This window comes from Hippichthys cyanospilos, chromosome 14 (genome assembly GCF_059441005.1).
Source record: "Hippichthys cyanospilos isolate Australia breed blue-spotted pipefish chromosome 14, RoL_Hcya_1.0, whole genome shotgun sequence".
Lineage (NCBI taxonomy): Eukaryota > Metazoa > Chordata > Actinopteri > Syngnathiformes > Syngnathidae > Hippichthys > Hippichthys cyanospilos.
The window spans coordinates 17,897,313-17,923,501 of NC_142382.1; the positions used below are offsets into that span (position 1 = coordinate 17,897,313).

A 26,189-nucleotide genomic window follows, 5' to 3' on the forward strand; every position below is an offset into this window, starting at 1 on the left:
AGTGGAGGGGAAACGTGGGACTTCATGATAGAAGGAGACGTGTTGAGACTGAAATGAGCAAATAATACAGAAAATAAATGAGTAATATTGCATATTAAAGTAACTAGTTGACAATGGAAAAACGGCGTCGACTAATTTATATTAATTAGGTTGATGACGTCAACTATTCATGACAGCCATACTGTAAACCTATGTGTGTACGCTGCAGGGCGATCACCAACCTTTTTGAAACCGAGAGCTACTTTGGGACAGAGTACTACAAAGGACTACCAGTTTTTTCTGCTAAATAAATTAATGCTGGTTGAACAATATCAACAACAGTTTCACAAGTTTCATTATGAAACCATGAGCCAAAATTACATTTTTTAAAGTTTAAATAGTTGTGCCCTCTGTTGACCATTTCTGGAATTACATCAATAGTTGTCTGACTGAAAAAATGACTCATAAATATTTTAATATTTCCTTCAGCAAAACAAAAACACTTCACACAGTCAAATACGTTCATTTAATTTAAAGACTGATATTTAATTGAAGGTACATGAGAGCCACGTTGACACTTATCTCCAGGAGCAGTATTCTCTGACACGTATGAGCATGAACATAAACCCCAGACACACTGGATGTCGCTTAGTCCAGTCCTCTGTGCGTGTGTACTCCAGTCCGGCCTACATTTGGCTCAGAAAATGAGCCCGACCGTTATCTTCAACGCGACGGGTAAGGATCTCGCAGCCCGTGTCTGTGACCAGAAGGGTGTGCTCAAACTGAGCAGAGCGCTTCCCGTCCCTGGTAACCGCTGTCCAGCCGTCGGGCCAGGTCTCGTCTTGCCAGCCGCCTAACAAAAGGTTAAACAAATCACGAGTCTGGTATGGAATACACGTGTCCGCATGTCGACATTCGAAAAAGGTAAATGTAATGCTGGATGATCTGGCATTTGGCTTTTTAATCATATCGCATCGTTCCTAAAGTGGAAGAGTATAAAAGGCTAGGAAAATCTCATAGAAATTACATCACAAAAAGCACCCAGGGAGTAATTACAATGAGGTTGAATGAGGACTCGTTTTGGATATATTCAATGGAACAGTTCAAAGTCACAAGTATTTCTCTGAGTACAAGTTGACCTTGCTGACCCCCCCACCATTTTTTTTTTTACTTTAATTTGGGCAATTTTACAAAAATGGAAGAATAAGTCTATCCGAGACTTTAGCGGTTACATAGAGAAGGGTTGTGTCCACCCATTCAATCTCCAGGCATCCTTCGTTCTCGTCATTTGTTCCAACAGCCTTGTTACTCTTCCAGGGGTACTCTTCCAGGGGTAGTCGTCTTCTGACCCGTTCAACTTGTTTGAAATGGGAGGTCTTCAGAGATAATTTGCTGATCATCTTATTTGTGATGTTCTTTACCCAAGCGACTGCTGTTGTGAGATCAGAGCGTGGAACGTAGCCCTTTGCTGTTTCTCGCGCGCCAGGCAGTCTTTTCCTTTCCATAATGTGTCAAAGTCTGCCGAAAAAATGATCCACGCAGCCTCTTTGTTGTTAACAGAGGCAATTAGGTGGCGCTTGACCAAAATGGTCTGGTTTAATTTATGCAGTCAAAAGTCCACACCAACAAAATGGGGGTTGACATTGAGGGAAAAAAACTCTTTGACTTGTACTCTGAGGAATATGGTAGATTATTTAGAAAAACTGCCAACAGTTAATATGCAGTTGAGAATGGTTGGCATATATGTGTCATTCACATGATTAGCAGCCTGTTCAAGTTGCACCCTGCCTCTTGCCCCAACTGTCAGCTGAAAAAGCCTCCAGCCCTATGAGGATCAACGGTACAGAAAAAAGATAGATGAATGGTTCAAAATTATAGCGTACTGAAAACAGGACAGATGTGGACCAAATCTGATATTCAACACATTATGTATTCATTTTTTGTATGATCGCAAGAAATTACAGTTATGTTATTCTCACCTTCACATATCATGGGTTCAATGGTAAACACATGACCCGGCTTCATAACACCAACTGCTTTGTTTTCTGGGGAGGAAAATAAAAAAGAAGAAAAAAGAATGCAGAAATCAGATACACAAATGAAGGTGAATATGAAAACTGTATTGCCATTTTCTTAGTTGTCAAAACCACTTACTGGCATAATGTGGCACATTTGGAGCAGTGTGGAAAAGCCTGTGGATGCCGTGGCCGCAGTAGCTCCGCACCACAGAGAAGCCATTGGCCTGAGCGTGCTTCTGAATTATGTTACCGAGTTCTCTGTAGCGGACCCCGGGCTTCACTGCAAGAACAATGTTAGCAACAACAATAGTGACATCAGATTGGCTGTGTTATAACCCATCACATACGAGACATTTTTAAGTGCAGTCATATGAAAAAAAACACAATCAGCGGGAAGTTCCTTGCCCTGGATCAGTGCTTCTCTTTCGTGGTTAGGCTCATAAGGCGAATTCACCGTATGGCGGGCAATCCAAACCTATGTTAAATAGCTAATACGTTTACAACCCCAAGTAAAATCAAAATTGTACATACGTATTAAAAATGGGTACCAAAATAGTATAGTATATATAATATACATGTATACAATCAGAAAACATCATAAATAAAAAATATGGAAAGAATTTTATAACATTTACATTTACCTTTGAGTGGCGCCTGTTATACCCATATTCCCTAGTAAGGGTGGCTTCGTATTTCTTGTATATCTCTAGCTTCGTTTCCATATAAATCATCTTTTTCCTTTCTCTTTAACATTACTAGCAATCTTGGGACCCACGGCTAACCCTTTCAACTTTGAATTAAGCAGTAAAATGCACTATAAATACGGTTTTGTAACCACTCATATTGAAACAAAGCGTTACCATTCTGCCATTTTGAAACGAGTGAGGCCAACCAATAGCAGACCAGCATCTCCGTCATGTGACGGCAAATAAGTGCAATTACCTAAAAAAGCCTGCAGATGGAGGAAAAAACGAAAAAACTCTATACTATATTATATATATATATATATATATATATATATATATATATATATATATATATATATATATATATATATATATATATATACACACTATACTATATATATATATATATACACACACACATATATACATATATATATATGTTGATGATAGAGATATATATACATATATATGTAGAATATATATATATATATATATATATATATATATATATATATATATATATATATATATACGCACATTATATATGTATATATATATATACATATATACACATATATATATATACATATATATATTATATATACATATACATATACATATATATATATACATTTACAAATATATATATATATACACATATACATATACATATATATATATATACATATAAACATATATACATATATATATATATATATATATATATATATAAACATATACATATATACACAAACATACATATATACACAAACATATATGCACACACATATACACACACACACACACATATATATATATATATATATATATATATATATATATACACATATATACACACACATATATATATACACACATATATATATATACACACACACACACGTATATGTATATATATATATATATATATATATATATATATATATATATATATATATATATGCCATTGCAAAGGCGTACCGGCTGTTGGGGCAGATAAGGAACTTTCTTGAAAAGAGATGTGACGATTTTGATCCGCATGCTTTGAATCGTGTAGAAAATATGATTGGTTCCGTTGTCGAGAGACATACCGTGCAACCTCGTATTGACAGTTACTTTCTCCGCGCTGATGACATGCACTGATCATGTTTTATTATGATCATATATTCATTAACTATTGTTGAATAATAAGATACAGTATTTGTTCAATGTAAAATGTTTTTACATTAGTTTTACCGCATTAGATTTTAGTGTTTAAACAACTTAAGTTGTTTAATGTACATTTATTTACATATTTATTTTTAAAAAAACGTATATAAAATTATTTACATATTTATTAAAAAATTATTCACATATTTCATCAATGAATTCTGAACATTTTAGGAAAACCTCTATAAAGTGAATCTCTCTTCATAGTGAACTTCTCTCCTCGGACCCTTGAAGTTCACTATGTAGAGGTTCGACTTTATATATATATATATATATATACACACATACACATACACACACACACACACACACACACACACATTCTCCCAGGGCTGTTTTGTTTAAAAAAAAAAATATTTTGTTTTGTTGTTTTGACGGGAATATGCATTGCATGAAATAAAGCACTTCCCTGCAGCAAAATTAAAGCTTTCTTGAAAGTTCTTGAATCGAAGCCTTTTGTCAACAGTCCTACAATGTTGTTTTTAAAATGATTGTGCTGCACACCGATTCAAAAGCAATGTCTGATTCAAACGTTTGTCAGTACATTTATTATTACATTTGTTGATGTCCACGGTGTGGCTGCAGCAGATGGGTACCAAAAATTTGTCCAGGTTGTTTTTTGACACCCTGCAAGCACACATGCACACACACCTGCATTCAGTCACGTACATTCATGCAAGCATACAAATCGCTAGGGCAACAGCAAGATCCATCTTTCGCTCCATTCATCCATTTTCTTAGACTTAACCATATATTCTCACTCGGAAAGAAAAACATTCTATCCGTTGGCTAATAGTCATCAGAAAAAAAGAAAGCGAAAGATCCCATCTCTTACCAGAGTCAATAGCTTGCATAAGGCATTCATATGTAGTCTGAACAAGTTTCTTTGCTCCCTCATCCACCTCTCCAACATAAAAGGTCTCATTGAGGTCACCATGGAAACCATTGTGGTAGACTGTGATGTCCACTGTGAGAGAAGAGAGACCGTTAACAGTGATTGAACTGACACAAAATCTATTTTGTCATGTAGCAAAGAAGCAGAAGGACCAAGTGGTCGTTAGTGGGTACAACAGACACCTGTTTTCCACTCCGGTGAAGTTGGAATCAGGAGTGGGAGAAATTTTCGAGAACTAGAGGGCGTGCAAGAAGCACCACCGTGAGAAGTTAATGACATCATTTGTCTTGTGGGATCATGCTGATCACTTGAAGGTAAGTCCATCAGACAACGAGGGGAAGTGGGATACAAGACATTGGTTGAGTAAGAGAATTCAGAGAGAGGCTCAAATTGGACCCTTGCTGACATTTCAACATTCAATTAATGTCATTTGTCATATAGAGTGAACACAAATCAAAGTTAAGAAGAAATCATTTCGACAAAAAGGAGAGAAGGAAAATGTTCCCCCCAAAATGGATTGTGATCGTTTCTAGACACATAGAGCTGGATTTGGCACAGATGGCCTGTATAAGGCAAAGGAAAATAATTATATATTATTGCGAAATTGATCGCAGGAGATATGAAACTGAGAAATGTATAAAGGTGAGTACGAACTGATGCTGTGAATGTGCAAACGTCAATCTAGCATACCATTAAGAATATCGCCATCTTGTAGTGGTCTTCGGTCTGGGATTCCATGGCAGATGACTTCATTGACAGACGTGCAGCAGGATTTGGGGAAGTTGTAATAGTTTAGAGGAGAAGGGTAGCAGTTCCTTGCAGTGCAAGCCTGAGCAGAAACGTACGGTTAAAATTGGGAGGATGAAACCAACCATCTTTGCAGGTCAGGAATATCAACCTAGTTTTTAAAGGGCTACATTTTAGTGGTTTTCCTCACAGGTCATGATAGCCTCATTCCATCTATCCACTATACAGGGTTGGAATAGCAACAAAATATAATATACGTACTACATTAATAGTGGCTTGTTTGGACACTGTACATTCACTGACAATGGCCTTTATGGATTTTATCTAATAAATAGGATAAAAACCATACATTTTTGCCTTTTTAGTCTTTTGCACCTGGTATTTGGAGTTTGAACGTGAACGAGTTCAAGTCAGGTTCATTTTGTAAAACTAAATTATAATGAAAATAAAAATGCACTTTAAAGATACAAAGGATCAAATACTGTATTTCCCGCACTGGATTATAAGGCGCGCCCCGAATTCATGACATCTTAAAACTTTTTCTATATATAAGGCGCACTGGATAATAAACTTTTTCAATCACAATATTGTAATACTCAAAGTAATAACTCAAATAATAACACTAAACTCTCAATAGCATAATAATGTCAATATGACCAACCTTGTTCAACTGTAAACACAAAAGAAACAGGTAAAGCTTACTTTATCAGTTCATTCCCCATCTACAAATCCCAATCTCAATATTGATCCATATATAAGGCGCACCTGATAAGGCGCACCATCATCTAAAAAAAAAAAAAAAAAAGGCTTTTAGGTGCGCCTTATAGTGTGGAAAACACGGTAATTAAAACTAAGCCGTATTTTATCATGAATATACAAGGGTTCGCAGCAGTTCTAGCAGGGCCACTATAACATGACACATGGTGTGTCCCTGTTGAAAGAGCTTAATGTAGAATTCTGCTTTTGCTAACTTTATGTTGAAACATTTTTTTTCATTTCAGCAAGAGACTTGCAGCTACAGCACATGATCGGCTTTCCTGAGCCACAAAAAAAATGATGAGGGAGGCTGGACCTGGCTTGAGTTTGACATCTATCCTTGGGTAACCACAGTCATTGAATCACAGAAATCCCCAGCAATAATGTGACTGTAGCCTTTAAGCATTAAGCGGTGGTTGACATCAGAGAAATTGAATTGGCACACTGCCCGTCCCATTCTCAGGCACTCCAATACTAAATTCCAACATTTCAGAAGTCAAACTAAAAGTTCGAATGGAGTATGTATACTATACCAATGGAATCCAACCTTTTTTTCTTTCTTTCTAATTTTAGTCATGGACTGGTTGATACATTCTTACTCTTATTACCTACTTAACAGTACTGCTTTTGAATTGCCATTTCTTTAGCATTGGTAATTAAAAAAATAACTACAGTGAACAAAACAAGTTACTAAAATAGTGAATTTACAAAATAAAACAGGTGTTTTTGTTCATTTTAAACACCATCACTCAGCAACACAACAAATATACGGGAAAAAACACACAGTGACTTACAGTAACTGAAAATATAACCCCCTAGAATAATGAATACGCCTTAAGATTTAGGTTTACATAAGTGTTAACATAATTGTTACTTTCAGAGGTGCGTTATCGAATGATAAGTTTGATTTCTGCTTTGGTCAGATGATTGAAAGACTATTTGGTCACAGCTAAATTGCGTGTGTGTGGGTGTGTGTATACCAGATGCACTGCATGGTCAATTTCTTCTGTTGTAACACCAGGTTTCACCATTAAAGCTGCGATATCCAGGACTTCACGTGCCAGCTGCAATTGACAGTGCCAATGCATTATAAATGAAAAGGGATTCATGACCAAGGGCTGTCAGTATACAGGATGTAACACAAAGAAAGAGTTCATGTTACCTTGCATACCACTCTCATGCCTTCGATGTCCTCAGGAGGGAGGATCTTGATCTGTGATGTTCCCTTCAGAAACTGCTCAGATTCAGACATACCTGTGGAAAGACAAGAAATATCATTCGCATATTGATGAAGTTTTTTTGTCATATAAAAGATAAACAAACCTAACCCTAACCCCATGTCAAAAAACTAACCTAAAAAAAATTCAGTCAGAAAATCTGAATAATACTTAAGATTAAACAAAACAAAAAAAAAAAGGAGTTTCAGAAATATTGGCCAACTGAAAAGTATAAACATTAAAATATGTATATGTACAGCACACTAGACTTAGCTGAGGCTACTTTTGGCTGAATTACTGTAGCAACCAGTTTTCAAACGCCTTATTTTCGTAATACAGTAATCCCTCACTGTATCGTGGTTCATCTTTCACGGGTTCGCTGCTTCACGGATTTTTTACAGTGTGGATATTTTTTACAGCGCATTGTGCTCTGAAGCCTGATTGGTTCAGGGGCTTTACTGTTGTCTCGAAATAAAATATTGACGCTGTACTGTATTGGTTTTTCGCTTGTCAATTTATTACAAAAGGCAGGGGATCCAAAAGCTTGCTTTGGTCTCTCCTGTGTCTCTCCTCTAACTGCCGTGTGTGAACGTGCTCGTAAGCACATTGATTGACAGCTTGGGCTCTGGGAGCCGATCACGTGACTCGTAGGCGTGCCGAAAGCAAATGCGCACACTATGTTGACACAGACAGCAATGGAGAAACGCACAGCTTAGGAAATCTTGACTTTTACCTAGATTTCTTTTGCAATTGATTGAAATTTCAAGTGTATTGTTATGATATAAGAGGCTTCACTTTAATTCGATGTCCGGGCATGTTCGTTTATAAAAATCTTGCTCAGAAAAAGAAAGAGCTCACTTGCTACTCATAACAATGTGCGGGTTCAGGACGAAGAGGCATAGCTGGGACTGTCAAATACGTTAGTGACAATGTTTCCAACTTTGTATTACTATATTAAAATGATTGTTTTAAACAAATTTGGGGCTTTAAAACAGGGTTTGATTTTTGGTTTTATTCTATAGTTTAGCATTGCATTGTGAAATAAAATAAAAAAATAAAGCTGGCCACTTCACCAATTTCACTTTACGCGTGTTATTTTTGGAACGTAACCCCCACGATAAACGAGGGAATACTGTATTTCGTTTTTTTTCTATCAATCCGCTTCAGAGTGGCTTTTGTATCATGATTTTTGTCATATAATGTTTTACATATAAATAATTCCAAGCGCTTCAAAAAACATCACATTAAATGAGGGTCCAGAGGGTCCTCAACTTATGACATGAAGCCGTTCTTTAGAGGCAGTGTAACCCGAATTTCAGTGTAAGTCGGAACACCACACAAATAATAACTAAAAAATAATTAAATAAAATAATAGCTTAATCTATACATACTGTACTGTTAAGGATTGTCCTATTGTTCTGCCCATTTTTGTCGGATTAACTTTAACACAGTATTGGCCACTTGATTGCGACGTTGAAACTCTTTCTTTCCACCAGACAAGGATTGCCGTAAAGTGAGGGGCATGCAATGCAAAAAACTTAAAAGGTGCTGGAGGAGAAAACATTGGCTCTGCTATATCCCAGAAAAGAAGTGAAAATTTCAGCCGTGCTCTCCTTTCCGGTTGTAACCCTCCACCCCTCGCGCGTATCTATGAACAAGCTAAATGTTAACACCCGGCGACCAAAAGCTCACGGAATGAGCGTAGTTAAATGTTAATTTGTGTTTGGTGTGAACATAAGTCTAGCATAGTTTAAGTAGCGTTGCATAAATCTGTGCGTGGTGGATCCTGAAGCTTTGCCTCCAGCTGCAGTCCACTTTTTGTTCATCAATCGAGCATACCATTAGGAATATCGCCATCTTGTAGTGGTCTTCTGTCCATGCGTTGTTCCCTGAACAAGCATCACTGCATTTTTGAATTGGTTTTGTATCACAATCTTCCCCGGGGTGCAGTTGTCCTTATTGATTGTACCTTTTTTTCCCGACCATATCTATACCTTCCTTTCAACCTGTCGATTAATGTGCATGGACACAGAGCTCTGTGAACAGCCAGTCTCTTTTGCAATGACCTTTTGTGTCTTGCCCTCCTTGTGCAACTTGTCAATGATGGTCTTTTGGACAGCTGTTGGGTCAGCAGTCTTCCCCATGATTGTGTCACCTACAGAACTAGACTGAGAGCTCATTTAAAGGCCTTTGCAGGTGTTTTAAAATGTTTGACTGAAAGCGTGGCACCATGTGTCACCACCCTTTTCATAATTCAAATTTTCTGAGACAGTGAGTTTGTTTTCAGATATGATCATCTAAATTACATGAATTATATCACTTGAAATGTATGCGTTTATGTGGCATGATTGTATGCATTACACAGTTTCCCTTTTTGAATAGTTTACTAAAAGCAACCTTTTTATGATATGTTGATGCACACTTGTTGACCATGATTCTTTGTGCCACCGAGCCAATGGGAAAGCATTTGTAAGATAAACTGGCTGATTTAATAGTGCAACAGCTTTGCTTTATGTATTCTAATTGCTACTTTTCCGGCTGATTCATTAGTGCAACAGCTTTGCTTCATGTACTCTTAATTGTTACCTTTTCAGACACCACAGCGCCTCCTTATCTCATATGTGTGTGTGTGTGTGTTAACAACAATGTCAAGGTCAAGGCCTGAATCACAAGTTATCTGCAAGTTCTGCCACGGTGCACAATACCCATGTTGTGTGACGGTTGGAATGTGTGACCCCCCACACCTCAGTAACAGTTTTTAATAAAAAGACTGCAGTCCGAAAGCTCAGAGAGAAAGAGAGACTTTGCAACGAGGCTGACATGGTCACGCTCTCTTTCGAGCTCTCCCCACAGCAGTGGTAAAACTTAATCTCTGACTCCTGTGTTGTTATTTACACCTCTCCTTGGGTCATTTGTGGGGTATCGAGCCCACTTCAAACCCAACGCATTACAATAAAATGACTGATCAAGCCCATTCCAATCACTGATGTTACTATGTACAAAAATACAACATTTTGTGATACAACTTGCTTTAATTGAGTGTTTATAAGTTTTTCCTCCCACAACTTAATACTTATAGCAGTCTCTTATCGTGATATCTTATCATTCGGATGTTACAGCCCTACATAGTAGTGCCTCAGAGAATTCCTTCATAACAGTCACAGATTTTAAGTAAATTCAAGACACCCCCCCCCCCCCCCGCCCTTTCACCTGAGAAAAAAAAAAAAAAGACAATTTCCATTTGCCCCAGAGAGGTTTACACCTAACATGACTTGAGAGTTTTTGGATGTTTTCAAGATGCATATACAAAAGTTCCTGAGAGTGCACCCATGGGTCTGCTGCTATCTTCCGGTAAAATATGTCTCATTTGTACATGTGTATTTTTATTTTTTTTTTTAACTGTGGCTGACAGTGCTTAAGGGGCCACACATTATTAATTTTATGAAAGAGGCTAAAGGCTGGTAGATATTTTAAACTGGGCTTGATTTGGCCCCTGGACCTGATTCATGACATGCCTGCACTAGAGGATTGTAATTACGTTTCTAAAATATATTATGTAACAGTGGGCAAAAACAGAGCCCTCAAAAACAAGAAACGGCAACATGGATGGATGATGGAAATGCATTTACAGTCATATATTTAAAAAAAAAAAAACTATATATATATATATATATATTATATATATACACACACACTCACACACACATACGAGAGTAATCTGTTCCGCAGTTGGGCTCGTAAGGCAAATTCGCCACATGAAGGGAAATCCAAACCTATGTTAAATAGCTAATGCGTTTAGAACCTCAGGTAAAAACATCAAAATTATACATACATATAAAAAATTGGTATCAAAATAGTAAAGTGCTACGTATATATAATACACATGTATGCAATCAGAAAACATCATTTATAAAAAATATAGAAAGGATTTATTCACCTTTAAGTGGCGCTTGTTATGGTCATTTTCCCGAGCAAGGGTCGGCTCGATTCGTATTTCTTGATTATCTCCAGCTTCGTTTTCATATAACATTGCAGGGATTCAAGTTTGACGGCAACAAAAAATAAGAGCAATTACCTAAAAACGCCTGCAGACAGAGATAAAAACAACACAAAAAAAGCCAACCTCCTAGGGTCATGACTGTTGTTTTTGTCGCAAAGCAGGGAAAATACCGTAAAGAGGGCCGAAAAACTCGCAACATGAAAAAAAATGCAAGCCAGGGAAGCTGTAACCCGGGGGTCCACTCTGTATGTATGTATATATATTTATTTTTATTTTATTTTTTTAAATATATGACTGTAAATGCATATCCCTCATCTAACCCTTTTCAAGGATCATTTGATTGTTCCCTGTTACTTGCGTTGACATGGGGCTGCTCTAATTTTGGTGAGCTAAGTATAAAATGTTTGTTTTTTTACTTAATTTTCTATAAACAGGAAGTCAAAACAAAATACAAGTGTGTTAGTCAGCTCCTACTATTGCAAAACTGGAATCGTACTGCCAGAAATGCTGTACCAAGATTTCCAATGAGTCTTAAAAATTAAAGCAGGACGCAGTTCTAGTCCCGGTAGGATGCAAAAATAACTGTATACAGTAATCCCTCGCTGTATCGCGGTTCATCTTTCACGGGTTCGCTGCCTCACAGATTTCTTTTACAGTGTTTTATAGTGCATTGTGGTCTGAATCCTGATTGGCTCAGGGGCTTTACTGTTGTCTCAAAATGAAATGCTGACGCTGTACTGTATTGGTTTTTCACTTGTCAATTTATTACAAAAGGCAAGAGGATCCAAAAGCTTGTTTTCGTCTCTTCTGAGCCCGTGTGCCTCAGCTCAGCTCACACGTTACAAACGTGCTAGTAAGCCCATTGATTGACAGCTTGGTCTCTGTGGGCCAATTACGTGACTCCTAGGTGTGCCGAGAGAAAACGCACACGTCTGTGTGCCTACTGAGAGCAACAGAGAAATGCACTGCTTTGGAAATCTGACTTTTACCTAGATTTCTTTTGTAATAAATTGAAATTTCAAGCATATTGTTATGATATAAGAGGCTTCACTTTAAGTCGATGTCCGGGCATATCCGTTGATAAAGATCTTGCTCAGAAAAAGAAAGTGCTCAACAACTACTCCTAATAATGTGCGGGTTCAGGACGAAGAGGCATAGCTGGGACTGTGAAATACCTGAGTGACAGTTTCCAACTTTATATTACTATATTAAAATGATTGTTTTAAACAAATTTGGGGCTTTAAAACAAGTTTCAATTTTTGGTTTTATTCTAAAGTTTAGTATTGCATTGTAAAATAAAAATAAGAAATAAAGCTGGCTACTTAACGGATTTCACTTTGCGCGTTATTTTTAGAATGTAACCCCCGCGATAAACGAGGGATTACTGTAATTAAATTCCTTTTTAATTGGTTTATCATATAAATCATTTTGACAAGTGTGTGACTGTCATTCAACATGGTCCAAACAATAACTTGCTGACTGGATTAAAACAGGAGGGGCTGGCAGACAAAAGATGAAGAGTTAAGAGGGATATGTGGCTACCTTAACATATATAAAAACCCATTTTTAGAGTCATAAGCCTTTTTTGTCAAAACACACTAATTTTGTACATATATCCTTAACATATTGGCACACTTGGCAGAAGGTTTGCTTGAGCCCATACCAAACTTATGGAAAATCTGAGTGCCTTAAGTGGGAAAAACATTCACACAATTTTTTTTTTTTCATCAAATCATGTATTCCACTCTTTTTAGCACCCTTGATGTACGAGGAGTGTATGAAAAGTTTTAAGCACTACGTAAAACGTGTTGCAGGCCCAAAACAAAAGTTCTTCTATACCAGAATAAATATGCTTAAGCGCCATCGGAGCAAGTGTTAGGCCCTTGATGAAAATAAATGTTTATCCTTTTTAGTTTTTCTGAATCTTACAACTTTTCTTTCATCCCTTCATAAATATGATTTCAATCTTTAGCTCAAAATTCTACAGTACCAGTATTATAATAATGCAAATGTTTTTGTTGTGGGCTTGTCCTAGAGTTAAATTTGTATTTAGCACTCATGATTTATTTATGTCATTATGTTAATACAGTATTGTATTACTTGTATGTATTACTTTCCTTCTATTATTAGTAGGTCTCTTATGCATGAAACAAATAAAAAGGTAAAGCACTTCAAAGCCCTAAAGGGGCACTACATCTCAGACAACAGGACAAACAAAGTAAAGAGTATATAGAATCAGACTGAAAAGTATTACACGGCACTAAGTCAACATTGTGTTGACTTCATTCTTATATATTACAATGTTTAATGATTGAACAAGGTTTCATTAGCGCAAATGATCCTGAGGTCACTAATGTGTCTTATTTGGTCAAAGAAATGGGAGTCATCAAGCACTTATTGATCAATAATTTATCAAGTCAACAAGATGATTTCTGCATGAACATCAACAGTTGCTTGGCAACTGTGATTTTCGACTTCTCCGTTTTCCAGCCCTCCTTTCAACCCCAAGTGCCCACAGTATAAGGGCAATAATCAATTGAACCTTGCCAACACTTTAATGGAGCAGCTCAGGGAAAGATAAATATCCCTAAGATCATTTTAGTGGATGGATAAAATAAACATACATTTAATAACAGTGTAAAAATGACATTGCACCGGTTCAATATCATCACTATCGTCAAAACCGCTGCGATGCGTTGTGCCCTGAACAAGCATCACAGGAGAAGGAAAAGACATTGTAACCATGGCTACCTGACTAAGGATCTATGCAGGGAGATGACAGGAAAGTAAGAGTTGCCATGGTAACATGGAATGAATTGCCAAGAGAATTCTAACACAGGTTACAAATATTGGAGAAAGCTTATTATTACAGAAGAATCAAAATGGAAGCTGACGTAAAAGCTGTGGAAAATTGTTACTGTTGTACAATTACTTACTTACTAAATTACTGATTTGCAAATGAGTTCAAATAAGAAGTTCCCAAGCTTCAAGCGATTACAATGACACTTACGGATATCACATGAACAACTGGTGTCATCATGAACAGTTTGAAATTTTTATATAGTATGAAGTACAATGGTGCGATACAATGTAGATATACATTTGTGTTATATTAATGATGGTTGCGATGGCATGATTATTGTATATAAGGAAGAAAGCGAGAGATGTATGCAGTAGAAGCATTCTTCTGTAGCATCACATGTATGACATTTCTGAGATGGCTTTGTCCTTGCTGTTCAGTATATAAAGTCTAGAGAAGACTGGACAAAGGACAGGTGAAAATATTAAAATGTATTTTGTCACAAATGCGACAAAAATGATAACTTAACAATAAGAATACTGCTTAACGAAACCTTTCCACTCATTTTCTGCATGTGCATTTACATCATGTTTGAGACACATACAGTACAGTTCTTTTGTCATTTTACATTTTTGTATTATCTTTTTGCATTTGTTTGGTATGCAGTGCTATCGGAAAGAAGCAGGCGGAAGATGTCACTGCCTCAGTAGCACTAAATATTAACGATTTGTGAAAAGGCTATAGGCTACGAAATGCCCGCAACTCGAGTGAGGATATGTGGCTCAGGTGATGGATGGCTATATGAAAAAGGTATTTGAAATTGTTGGGTTATCACTAACTACATCACTATCAAGCCGTGTGCTGTGTCATTTTTTTGTGAATATATTTACCTCCAAAGCACAAGCTCTGCACAAAACTGCATTTCTAATTTTTGATGGTGAGTTTGATGATGGGAAAGACTTACTTTCTTTTGATTTCGAAACAGGTTTTCAAATGTAAAATAGTAATATTAAAAAAAAATGTCTACCAGTGTCCAAGAACAAATTGTGTTCAAATTCAGAGATAACACAATATGCTATTCATTAACGCTTTCACTCTCAATTCAGCTTTGAAAAACTTACATTCACTCCCATTCACATATATACACGGGGTACACCTTTTTTCCCCCTTTTTTTCTTTTCTTTTTTTTTGCACAAGTCATATCTGGGTACTGATGCATCTACCCTCCAAAGTGCAAGGCTTTTTTAAAGGTAAATAAACAGCCAGCAGGTGGCTGAAGTGCATTCGGTAAGACATCAGCAGAACTCTTGACAGCTACAGGAGTGGCAAGCAAGCTGTGATGAATTATGACAACAAAAAAACATAAAAGGAATGTTTCATAAAACAAATGTCCAAGAAGGAATAAAAGAAAAATGAAAATTACGATGAGAGATGAGTGGTGGAAAAAAAAGCGTAAAGCAAAAGTCACCCGAATCGCTCAGAGTTTGGTGGCTCTCACGTCATCTCTCTCAAGAGAAAGACATCGAGGATGATGAAAATGATGACAAAGATGAAACGTATCCTGATCCGGCCTTGTCCAATTATTGGTACAATCTAACAGCGCCACCGACAGCAGCCAAAGCCATCCCCAGACCCCCCACAACAAGGAAGTTAAGTGCTAGCTTGAACAAATGAAATGACCAATCATATACACCAAGGTTCAAAAGGTGATGTGTGCGGGACAGGGAATATTCCCACTGAAGCAACTCTAACAATATTTTGAGGTAATTCCTCATATTTCTATAAATTACAAGCTTATTCGATGGAGGAGGAAGACTCAGATGTGGATGGAAGTGGTGGCTGTAATTCAGTTCAACAGTTGTGTGTTATGTACGAATTATTTTGCAATCAAAAGCCCTTTTTCTAGTGTTGTTTGTAATTTTGTAAAAGGAAAGCAATCTTCAGATGTTTGATATGTCACAGACGCAAAAAATACTGTATTAGTGCTAGAGTCAAAACTGTTAAATGTATGTTTTTAGTAACACCCATTCTTCAACAGAAATGTGAATTCTGACAAAACGGCTATATTCTAATGCCGATTTCTTGAGAATGGAATAAGATAGAAACTTTTAACAAATCTTTTAACATTTAACAAATCTCCTGCCCAAACTTCTGACACAACCATCATGTTAAAACGGAGTTTGTGCGATGACTAAAAAGACGTGACTGGGTAAAATCTGATGTGGCCCTAATTTCTGGATAGTGAAGTATTATTAAATTTTGAATGTGAACTTTAATTGTGAAGTCGATCCAGCAGATATGCTAATCTCCTCAGTAGGTGTGGTTTGCATAGTTGATACATAATTTATACTGATTGTATCAGTAGATGTGGGTCAAGTACCGATTTGAAGGTACAGTGGACCCCCGTGTTACAACGTCCCTGACTTACATTATTTTTCATCTTGCGACTTGGAATACTGAGTTTTTTCATCCCCTCTTTTGTCATTTTCCTGGATTTGCGCCCAAAACAACTCATGACCCAAGGGGCTTGGCTGTATTTGTGTTGTTTATTTTCCATGTGCAGGCGGTTTTAGGTAATTACACTTAATTTCAATTGCCGTCCCTGCAACGCGTCACTACAATTCTGTTATTGGTCGGCATCTCCTCACACAGATAGATGGTGGTCTGCTATTGGTCGGCCTTACTCGTTTCAAAATGGCGTGACGGTAAAGCTTTGCTCGATTGTGAGTGGTTACAAAACCATATTTAGAGTGCATTTTACGGCACATTACCCTCTGACTAACTTTAGAGGGTTAATTTTTCACAGGACACAAAGACTGTCCATATAACCAAACCTGACAGTCACCTTTGGCCTTGGCCTAACATACACGATCTGGTGCTTTGCTTCCCCCTGTGGACCCGGGATTGGGGTCTTATTTTCTTTTCATACAGATCATTGCGTTGAGTTGACGCCCCAGATGAAAATTGACACTTAGGTATTCAAAGTGTCATGCTCTCATCCATGCCTGGGCATATGCTATCAAATCTTTTTCCTTTATCACAAGCTCATTTTTTAGAATGATGGACTGGCTCAGCAACAGTATTTCTGCTCAAGCTTGTGTTTAAAGAGAGTTGACTTTTGTCTGGACAAACTGTGTCACAAATTTTAAGCCTAGATTTTGATCAAATCCCCCTCTAAACGGCCAGGCTGATGTAGCGGTCTCTTGTGCCATAATAAAACTCACTAGGACAGCAGCCTCTCTTTGAGATTTGGCAAAGCCTGTTCAGATTTAAGACCTTGTTTTAATTCTTCCACCTTTCAGCCTTTGTCCATATTCTTGTCTTTGCCCACGTGTTTCGTTTTATGATGCCTTCTCTGAATAAAGTTTTTTTTTTTTGTACCGCCACACATTCTCCACATAGAGACACAAGTTTTCCAGCTACCTACGTAAACATGTACTCTGACTTTCACTTTGTTTGGAACCTTACGTGTGTCCATCTTTTATTTTGCCATTCTTGATGGGTATCTGAAAGTTGACTTTTAGCGAATTACCTATGATGGATATTGAAATGAAGTAGCCTCTTGCTCGGGTGCACCACAGTTGCATTGTGGGAAATGTATTGGTATATGTAAAACACCTGCGGCCGGCAAGCCACAGTAAGCCTGGGGGCAGTTTCTAATAATAAATCATTATCATCCCTGGGGCTATAGAAAACTGCCGCACAAATGTATTTCGATTGAAAAACACCAGGAATTAACGAAAAGTTGATTCACTCATTACAAAGCTTTGACCTAATTGGATACAGTGGAAGTTCAATTTAATGGACCCATAAGCAACAGGCCTAGGATTAAACAAACAAACAAAATGGCACAATCTACATATAGCCGGGGTTTTTGCATGGGCAATAAATGTTTCCGGTTTGCCATATTTCCTATATATATATTTTTTTTAATTAAAACCGAAGGTCTCAAAAACTCCAATCAAAGTGAAGCATTGCCACATTCTCAGAATTTATTTGTGTGTAGCAATCATCAACTAGAGATCTGTGTCATCACGCTACTGTGTTTCCTGCCAAAGATGCCAGTGACGTTAAGAGACGAAAATTCTTTCTGATTGGACAGAATTTGGTGAATCTACCACTGCCCAGCGGCTTGGCATGCTTGTGAATGACAAACATCACAATCCCGATTAGTGTAGCAGCATCCTTTTTTAAATAAACAGCTGTGTTGATGGATATTTTTCACATTTGAAGAGGGGAGAATTATCTGGCATTAAATATCCCTGGTTATGTATAGACAAGGCTTTATTATCCAGCCCACTCAAAACATCCACGCAATTTGCCAGAATGAGCTCAAACGGCGCGGTGGTGTCATCCAAAGACAAAAATTGGTCAATGTTTTGGATTTCACTGCTCTTCTTTCATACAGTAGATAAGGAAACTTTACAGTAGATAAGGGGCGTGTTTAGATTTTCACTCTGAAGCTAGCGCACTTCTCTGAGTGGTCTGTTTGCTGAGGTAGAGACTCCCTTGTTAATTTTATCAAAGCTTGTGTTTTCTTAACCAAATCAGTAGCCATGCTTGAACTGTTTGCAGATGTATTGCTGGATGCACTGACACACCATCTCTACAGTCCGTGCCAAATGGACATTCCGACACTGTTTTTGGTGGACACCGAATTTATGAACAATCTGAGTGAGGCCAAGCACTCTCAGGTCATATTTCTGAAAGTGCCTTTGAGCAATTTAAAGAGTGTGTCAATGGTGGCCATGTTGACAAAACAATGCATGACCAGACATGGAGGGCAATAGAGGCAGTGAGCTTTTCAAATGTAAAAGAGCACAGAATTAGGCACACCGTGTAAGAGTAGCATCTCCTATTGAACTACCGTAATCCCTAATTTTTCATGGTTAATTTTTCAAACCGCAAAGTGGTATCACACCACGGACATTGGTCACACTCCAAAAACATGCATGGCAGGAGACTTTGACACTCCAAATTGCCCTGAGGTGTGACTGAGTGTGTGAATGGTTGTTTGACTCTGTGTGCCCTGCAATTGACTGGCAACCAGTTCAGGGTGTCCCCTGCCTACTGCCCAAAGCCTGCTGGGGTAGGCACAAGCAAGCTTGTGAGCATAAACGGCTATAGAAAATGGATGGATGGATGGATGAACACAATCTATTTAAATTTCAAACAAAATGTTGAAGATTTGGTATTTTAAGAAATGTGCACCATGTTTAGTCCAAATAAATATATTAACATTTTTTTCCTTTGTTAATTTTTCTTAGTGCCCATCACTGGTAATCAATCTATTTTCAAAACACATTTTTGCGCTTCAAGGAATGTTCTAGGACAGTGGTCCCCAACCCCCGGTCCGCGGACCGGTGCCGTTCCGTGGATCAACTGGCACCGGGCCGCGTGGGCTGCACCTGAAATAATGTTTTGGAGATGATTTAATGGTACGCGCACACCGAACGCAAACGAGGTGAAAAAGCGGAGAGTTTTATATTGGAGTCAATGGAGTTCGCGTGACTGGGCGCGAATGCACGTTGTGCGACGCGATGGACGTGAATGGAGCGACGCGAATGGCCACGTGCGGTCACGAGAAGCGAAATTTCGCCTTTCGCATGATTTTTTTTTTTTTTTTTTTTTTTTACTTTTTCTGCGTTTTGACAGCCAATCAACTTCGGGAACATTCAACGGCTCACGCAGAGGGCAGGAATGAATCATGGCGGCCGCTTTGCGGTCACCGGGAGCAATCCAACACGGCCAGCTGAGCTTTCAATACAAAACAGAGCCAAGCAAGAGCACTCACCTGGCTTGTAGAAAAATGGAAGCGTTCCCTTCACTTAACAGCTGTTGAACCATAGTTACTGTGCTAAGCTAACGATAGCGCAGCATTGTTAGCACAATATTTAGCACGATCTCGGCCACTGCGAGATTGCGACATTGAAAACTTTTGGCGGCGCCTCTGGCCGCTATTGATATTACATACAATGCATACATAGTGAGAAGGATGATGTGGCTTTTAGAGCAGCCAGTAGCCCCCCCCCCCCCCCCCCCCCCACAATATAAATTATAAATGTAAGACGTTGACCGGTCCGTGGTGATCAAAAGCTTGGGGACCACTGTTCGAGGGGGCACACCATGATTTGAAATAATTTCAAAATACCTTTGAATGCTATCATCTGTATCTGTTAATATTATACACAAAGCAAGTTTGTTCAGCTACCTTGAGCATAAACTTGCGTTTTTGATCAAACATGGGCACTAACTGTCATCTCCCAGGAGTGGTCGACATTGGTTTATACACATAAATGTGTAATGTCCTCCTACATGCTTGCTTTGGTCTGTAGGGGTTAAGAAAAAAAGATATCTCCGTATCTTCTGTGCATGCCAAGAAAGATCGCCAACTATTATCAAAAAGCTTGTTGAGTCAACTCTGCAAGCAGCCAACAAGCCAATCATATTCTGCTCAATTTAAACACCCCCTTTGTTAGATGGAGCAAAAAATAAAGGCACTCAGTAAGAGAGAGCATGGCATTTACTCATAAAGGAAGTTAAAAAAAAAAAAAGGAAGCGCAAACAATGTGGCTTAACAAGACACACCCCACTAGTTTTAACATAAAAATATATATATTTGTTCACAGTAGTTAGTTCTCTACCCAGCATTTTTTAAGATACAGAATAGTAAAAAAAAATTAAATCATACTAGGTTATTTTAGGCAATGAAAACATGGACAACTGTTCCCCAAATGAGTCCAATAAATCAAGGTTTGACAATTTTAAATCAGGTTCCAATACTAAATTCAACCAGTGAAGTCAAACCCATAAAGCAGGATTTAGAAGAAACAATTCCCTCATTTTAAAGTGAAGGCTATATTGCATTCACAAGTGTGTTTAGTGACAATTACTAACAGTATTTATTTTATCATTATACAATATGTTTTCTACATTGAATATTAATATTTTCTAAATAGAAGCTTTTTACCTCTAGGATGGTCAGCATAGTCAGGTCTTTGGATTTCACAGGGTACAGGCCGCAAAGGTGTCTGAAGGGAAAATAGATTAGGCAAAAAACATGTTGGGCCAAATAAGTTCATTTCAATTATCCTCTGTTTTCTATATTTATGCTCCTACAAAGCAAAGAACAATCTTTTTCCCACTGAAGTTGGTCATATTTCTTTGGGCTCTCCTATTTTTTACACACAGGGCAACACAGCGAACTGACTTGACCAATAAAACCAATAAAAAGAATGAAGCACATGATTTACTTTTCAGAAAGTTGTAATCAATTAGCAGTCAAAATGTCAGTCATTTCAAACCAAATGTATTCCAATATTTTGCCAATCGGACCCAAAATGGGTCTCAATTGACAGCTACCACTGTACTATAAATATTAGGAATCAGGTGAGAAACTCAACGCACAATGATAACAATAGATTAGGGTGATTTAAAAGCAGAGGCTTTTGTCATTCAAACGTGGGAAACATTGTCATCTAAAGGCTTTTTAAGGTGGAATTGAAAGCTGAAATCTCGAGAGGGCGTCGTGAAGCCAACTTCAGCGTTGTCCAAGCGTTTTTTTTTTTTTTTTAACATACTCTTCATCTCCCCCCAGTGTGCATGCGCACCAGGAGTTGTTTACGGTATTTAGGTCAGGGTAGTCTTTTTCAGTTGAATCAGATGTTTGTACAGTCGAACTTTCATGAACAAAAGTTCGTCCGCCATGTTTTCCATGCAATAAAGTAATTTTGGAAGGTATAAGTTGCGTAAGATCTGTCAGTGCGGATGCCGCACGGTTGATAAAATGACGTCATTTGATGTGTGGAGCTGTGCGGGTCTCGCGGGGCGCGTCAAACATAAACCAACCCTTGCTGCCTCCTTTCTCGCCGCTGCTGCCGGATTTGCTCGCTTGCTATTTCTTAGGCTTGATGAAGTCTTATGCTTTGTTCACACCGAACACGAAGCGTAAAACCGGACAGTTTTGTATTATAGTCAAAGGAGTTCGCGCGTTGAGCAACTCGATGGATGCACATGGAGCGAAGCCAGACACCGCGCAACGCCAAGCGGCGCGTAATTTCGCCCGTCATGTGTAGTTAAAAAATTTAAACTTCTGTTGTGTCGAGTCGCGACAGTCAATCAACTTCGGCAACGTTCAAGTCTCACATGGGGCAGGATGAATTATGGCGGCTGGTTTGCGGTCACCGGGAGCTATCCAACACAGCCAGCTGAGCTTCCAATACAAAAACGGAGCCAAGCAAGCAACGGAGCCTGGCTTGAAGGTTGGCGGAAGGGAGAGCTTGGGACAACTGGTATGTGCAGTGTTAGCTTCCCTTTTTAACAGCCGTTTAACCGTAGTTACTGTGACAAGATAACGATAGTGCAGCATTGACAGCTCAGTATTTAGCACGGTATGGGCCACTTGATTGCGATGTTGAAACTTTTTTTTTTTTTTTGGCAGACCAGTATTGCCGCAAAGGAGAAAATATTGGCTTTGCTACATCCCAGAACATTTAAAGCTCACTCCGCTCTTCTCGCGCAACAAAAAGTTCCCATCTGCGACAAAACGCCTTGCATAGAGTATAGATGACACGCTTTGTCGCGTTCGGTGTGCATGTAGCATTAACCTTGCGTTTACCTCCTGGTGGTAGGATGATAAAGTGCTTGATTTGACATGTATAAGTAGCCGGCTTTTTAAATGTTAATATCTATCACATCTGTATTAACCATGGCAGCCAAAATCGTGATTGTGATTAAAATTCGCTTAATAGTGCAGCTCTCGGCAATTTAAATTTATTTTGTAGTGTCTTTCCCTTTTCATACTTTCAATGTGTCAAAGTCAGCCCCCCACCCCAAAAAAAGAACCGAGCTGCCTCGTTTCCGAACATAAAACGGGCAAGATGCGATTGAGTTATGCGATTTTAAGTCTTTCCCCTTATATGGGGGTTAAAACTTGGGGGGGCCGACTCAGTTGTACTTGTAAAAATACAGTAATTCACAAGTTTCCCTCTATTATATATGACCTAGCCCCTTCTAACAAAAGCAATACCTTTCCTTTCATAAACATGAATGAAACGTAATGAAAATGAACATATAAAAATTGGGGATGATAAAAATCCCACGAGAGTTTCCGAGATTAAGTCCTCAAGAAAGAGATGAGATTTTGGCCTTTTTTTTTTTTTATGTTTCAGTTTTTGTTTTTTGGAGCAGACTGCAAGAAAACACGGCAGCCTTTTTTTTTTTTGCTTCGTTTACAAACTGGATATTATGCCAATGTTTTACCATTCGTTTCTCCAACTGGAAAACAAAAATATCACAAGAGGTGATTAGAAATGAATAACTATTCTGTTTTACTCTTGTGGAGGTGCATCTATTGAGTATTTTGGATTTTTAAAAAAAAAATCTACTTTTTTTGTTTTGTGAAAAACATTTAAACAGAATTTCAAATACTGCACGACACATTCTGAGGCACAGCTTCAATGAATGGCCTATTTCCAAACTGTTTTCATATTTAGGGCACATCACAGCATAAGGCGCATAAAATAGAAGCTACAGTAGTGGCTGGGGTTGCGCTATGCATCCACTGGATGAATCTGCACTAGAGGGAGTGTCTACAAAACAACCAGATAAGTCAATCAAACTTAAGTAATCGAATATATACCAGCATTCTTACAAAGCCATTCACTCCCAAAATGAATAAACAGCTGTTTAATTTTTTTTGGAAAGTACCATCTGAAGAATGGGGAAAAAAAATACCCCGATTAAATTTATTAATCAAATTGAAAACAACAACCTTAAAATATATTGTTTTGTTCATTTGAAAACAGGTTCTAGATTTAATTTATAATATTGTGCTTTCTTTTACAAAACACAGAATTTTTGTGCTTTGTCACCCGATAAATTCTTTAAAAATTAGAGCATATTTAGCATATAACATTTCCAAACAGGCTGTTATAAAATTTTGATTTCAAAAAATACATTTATAACTGAAATACAGAAGTAAATATTGAGAAGTTTAGAAGACAATTTATCTTTTGTTCCTCAATAATAAAACCTTGTCCTTTCTTTTCAGAAAATTGAAGGCTTTTAGGTGTGCCCTATAGTGCAGAAAATACGGTAAATCGTTACCACTTAATTAAAAATGACCACATTTGACCATTTTCTGATTAACATTTTTTTAAATCAAACTGAGATTTTAGCTCTCTCTCTGTCCATATATAAAAGTCACACCCATAGAAGACATTGACTCAGACATTTGACTCAGCCTGCTATGTTCAAAAGTCATCAGTACCAACTGAAATCATGTCGGAATGTCTCCATCAAATTGTGCAGTTTTGACTGCATGTACTCGAGCGCTGCTAGCTAGCAGCTGCTTTATGATCATCACCATCCAACAAAATGTCAGCGTAATTTAGTGCCCTGATTTGGCAATTGAAAGTGATTTCAGAACAACTTTGTATTGCTTACATGGTGTTACTACACAGGCTCATTTCGGCGGGGAGGAACAGTTTTGAGCAGTAAAAAGTCAAGGCACTGTGGTTGAGACATGCTTTTCTGGGAAGAACTTCAAAATCGAAGCATTCCATTGAGTTTGCGTCCAAACATTATTTGGAATGGTTACGTTTATCTTGAAGTTTGGCATCATGTTTTACTGACATGCAGCACACTCTACTGTGTATTCCATTACACTTGAAATAGGGGAAGAAAAAAAAAAAAAATTGAAAAATACATCTCATACTGTGCAGGGAGGAGAAAACTCAAGATCTCGTCATACAAGATCTCACCCCAGCCCTATAAATCAAACACTGCATTTAAATTGTGGCTCAATGGATTTAGAAAAATAAAATCACTTAACAGGCCAGGAGAAAAATGATGGTACCCCGAGAAAACACTGAAAATAATCTTAGCAGAGCAGGGCTCTGGATCTCAGCACATTATTCTTGAGGTTATGTTTCCATTTGTACTGACAGTTGTGAAGCGTCTTTTTCCTTTTTGGTGACACCCTGAAGAAAAGCACTTTTGAAAAACACTCTTGAGTTTCCAAGCTGTCATTGTGAGGTGTACACAAAGTATATTCTGGAACGCATTCTTAGATAAGGAGACAGTGCTCTTTTGATGCAATTGTTTTACGCAGAAAGAATCTGGCCAAAATTTGCCAAAAACGTGCAGCCTTGTCCACACTCGCGAGAATACTGGTCGCAGTCTTGAACACTGCATAGGAATATTTCAGTATTTTCCATTTTTTCTCATAACGTGAAAGCAGTTGTATATCTTGTCTCATGACTAAATATTACATTTTTGGAATATGAATTAAGAAACGAAAACCCACCCAATTCAACCCATATCTCACAAGGCAGCCATTTTAGTATCCCAACAGTTTTCTTTACCATATTATTTGCTATGCGCCCAAACAAGCCCTAGCATAGCATTTTGACTAATATTGCGCTTGTGTTTTCTGAGTTTAGTCATGCGATATTCAAAAGCTGAGATGTGATTGCTCATTACCTGAGCAACTGTGATGTCATTTTCAGCGGACAGAAAGTAGCAAAATGGCCACCTCAGAAGATGGAGGAAAAAGGGTGAATTTTGATGCTTTATTCCTCGGAAACAATATTAGTCATGTTTTTAGGCTAGTGTGGTCACATAGAACATAATACTGTAAAATAAAACAGTTAGTGCCAACTTCCTCTCTAAACGATGACGAGTCATCATTATGTTACTACACCCTGCATAAACAGTAAAAATGGACCAGGTGAGGCAAAGACAAGAGTTAGCTCAGGTGATTAAGAAGAGAATCACAAAATAGCATGTTAAAGATAAAGGCGGCAAAAAACCATCTCCAATCAATTTGATGTTTCTGTGACTGCAGTAGCAGATACAACAGTACTCAGAAATGTAGGCTC

The 26,189-nt window shown here is 37.9% G+C and overlaps 1 protein-coding gene across 1 annotated transcript in view; it reads right to left on the bottom strand.

Moving 5' to 3' along the window:
- Positions 1–486: 486 nt before the first annotated feature.
- metap1 (methionyl aminopeptidase 1) overlaps positions 487–26,189 on the bottom strand; it is a 30,161-nt gene continuing 4,458 nt past the window's right edge. The window contains exons 4-11 of the mRNA XM_088432888.1: positions 21,278–21,338; positions 7,453–7,544; positions 7,271–7,354; positions 5,478–5,616; positions 4,728–4,859; positions 2,134–2,277; positions 1,959–2,024; positions 487–832 (exon numbers count right to left, since the gene is read on the bottom strand). Coding sequence (XP_088289014.1) covers positions 666–832; positions 1,959–2,024; positions 2,134–2,277; positions 4,728–4,859; positions 5,478–5,616; positions 7,271–7,354; positions 7,453–7,544; positions 21,278–21,338 — 885 coding nt within the window. The 3' untranslated portion in view covers positions 487–665. The remainder of the gene's footprint in view (positions 833–1,958; positions 2,025–2,133; positions 2,278–4,727; positions 4,860–5,477; positions 5,617–7,270; positions 7,355–7,452; positions 7,545–21,277; positions 21,339–26,189) is intronic.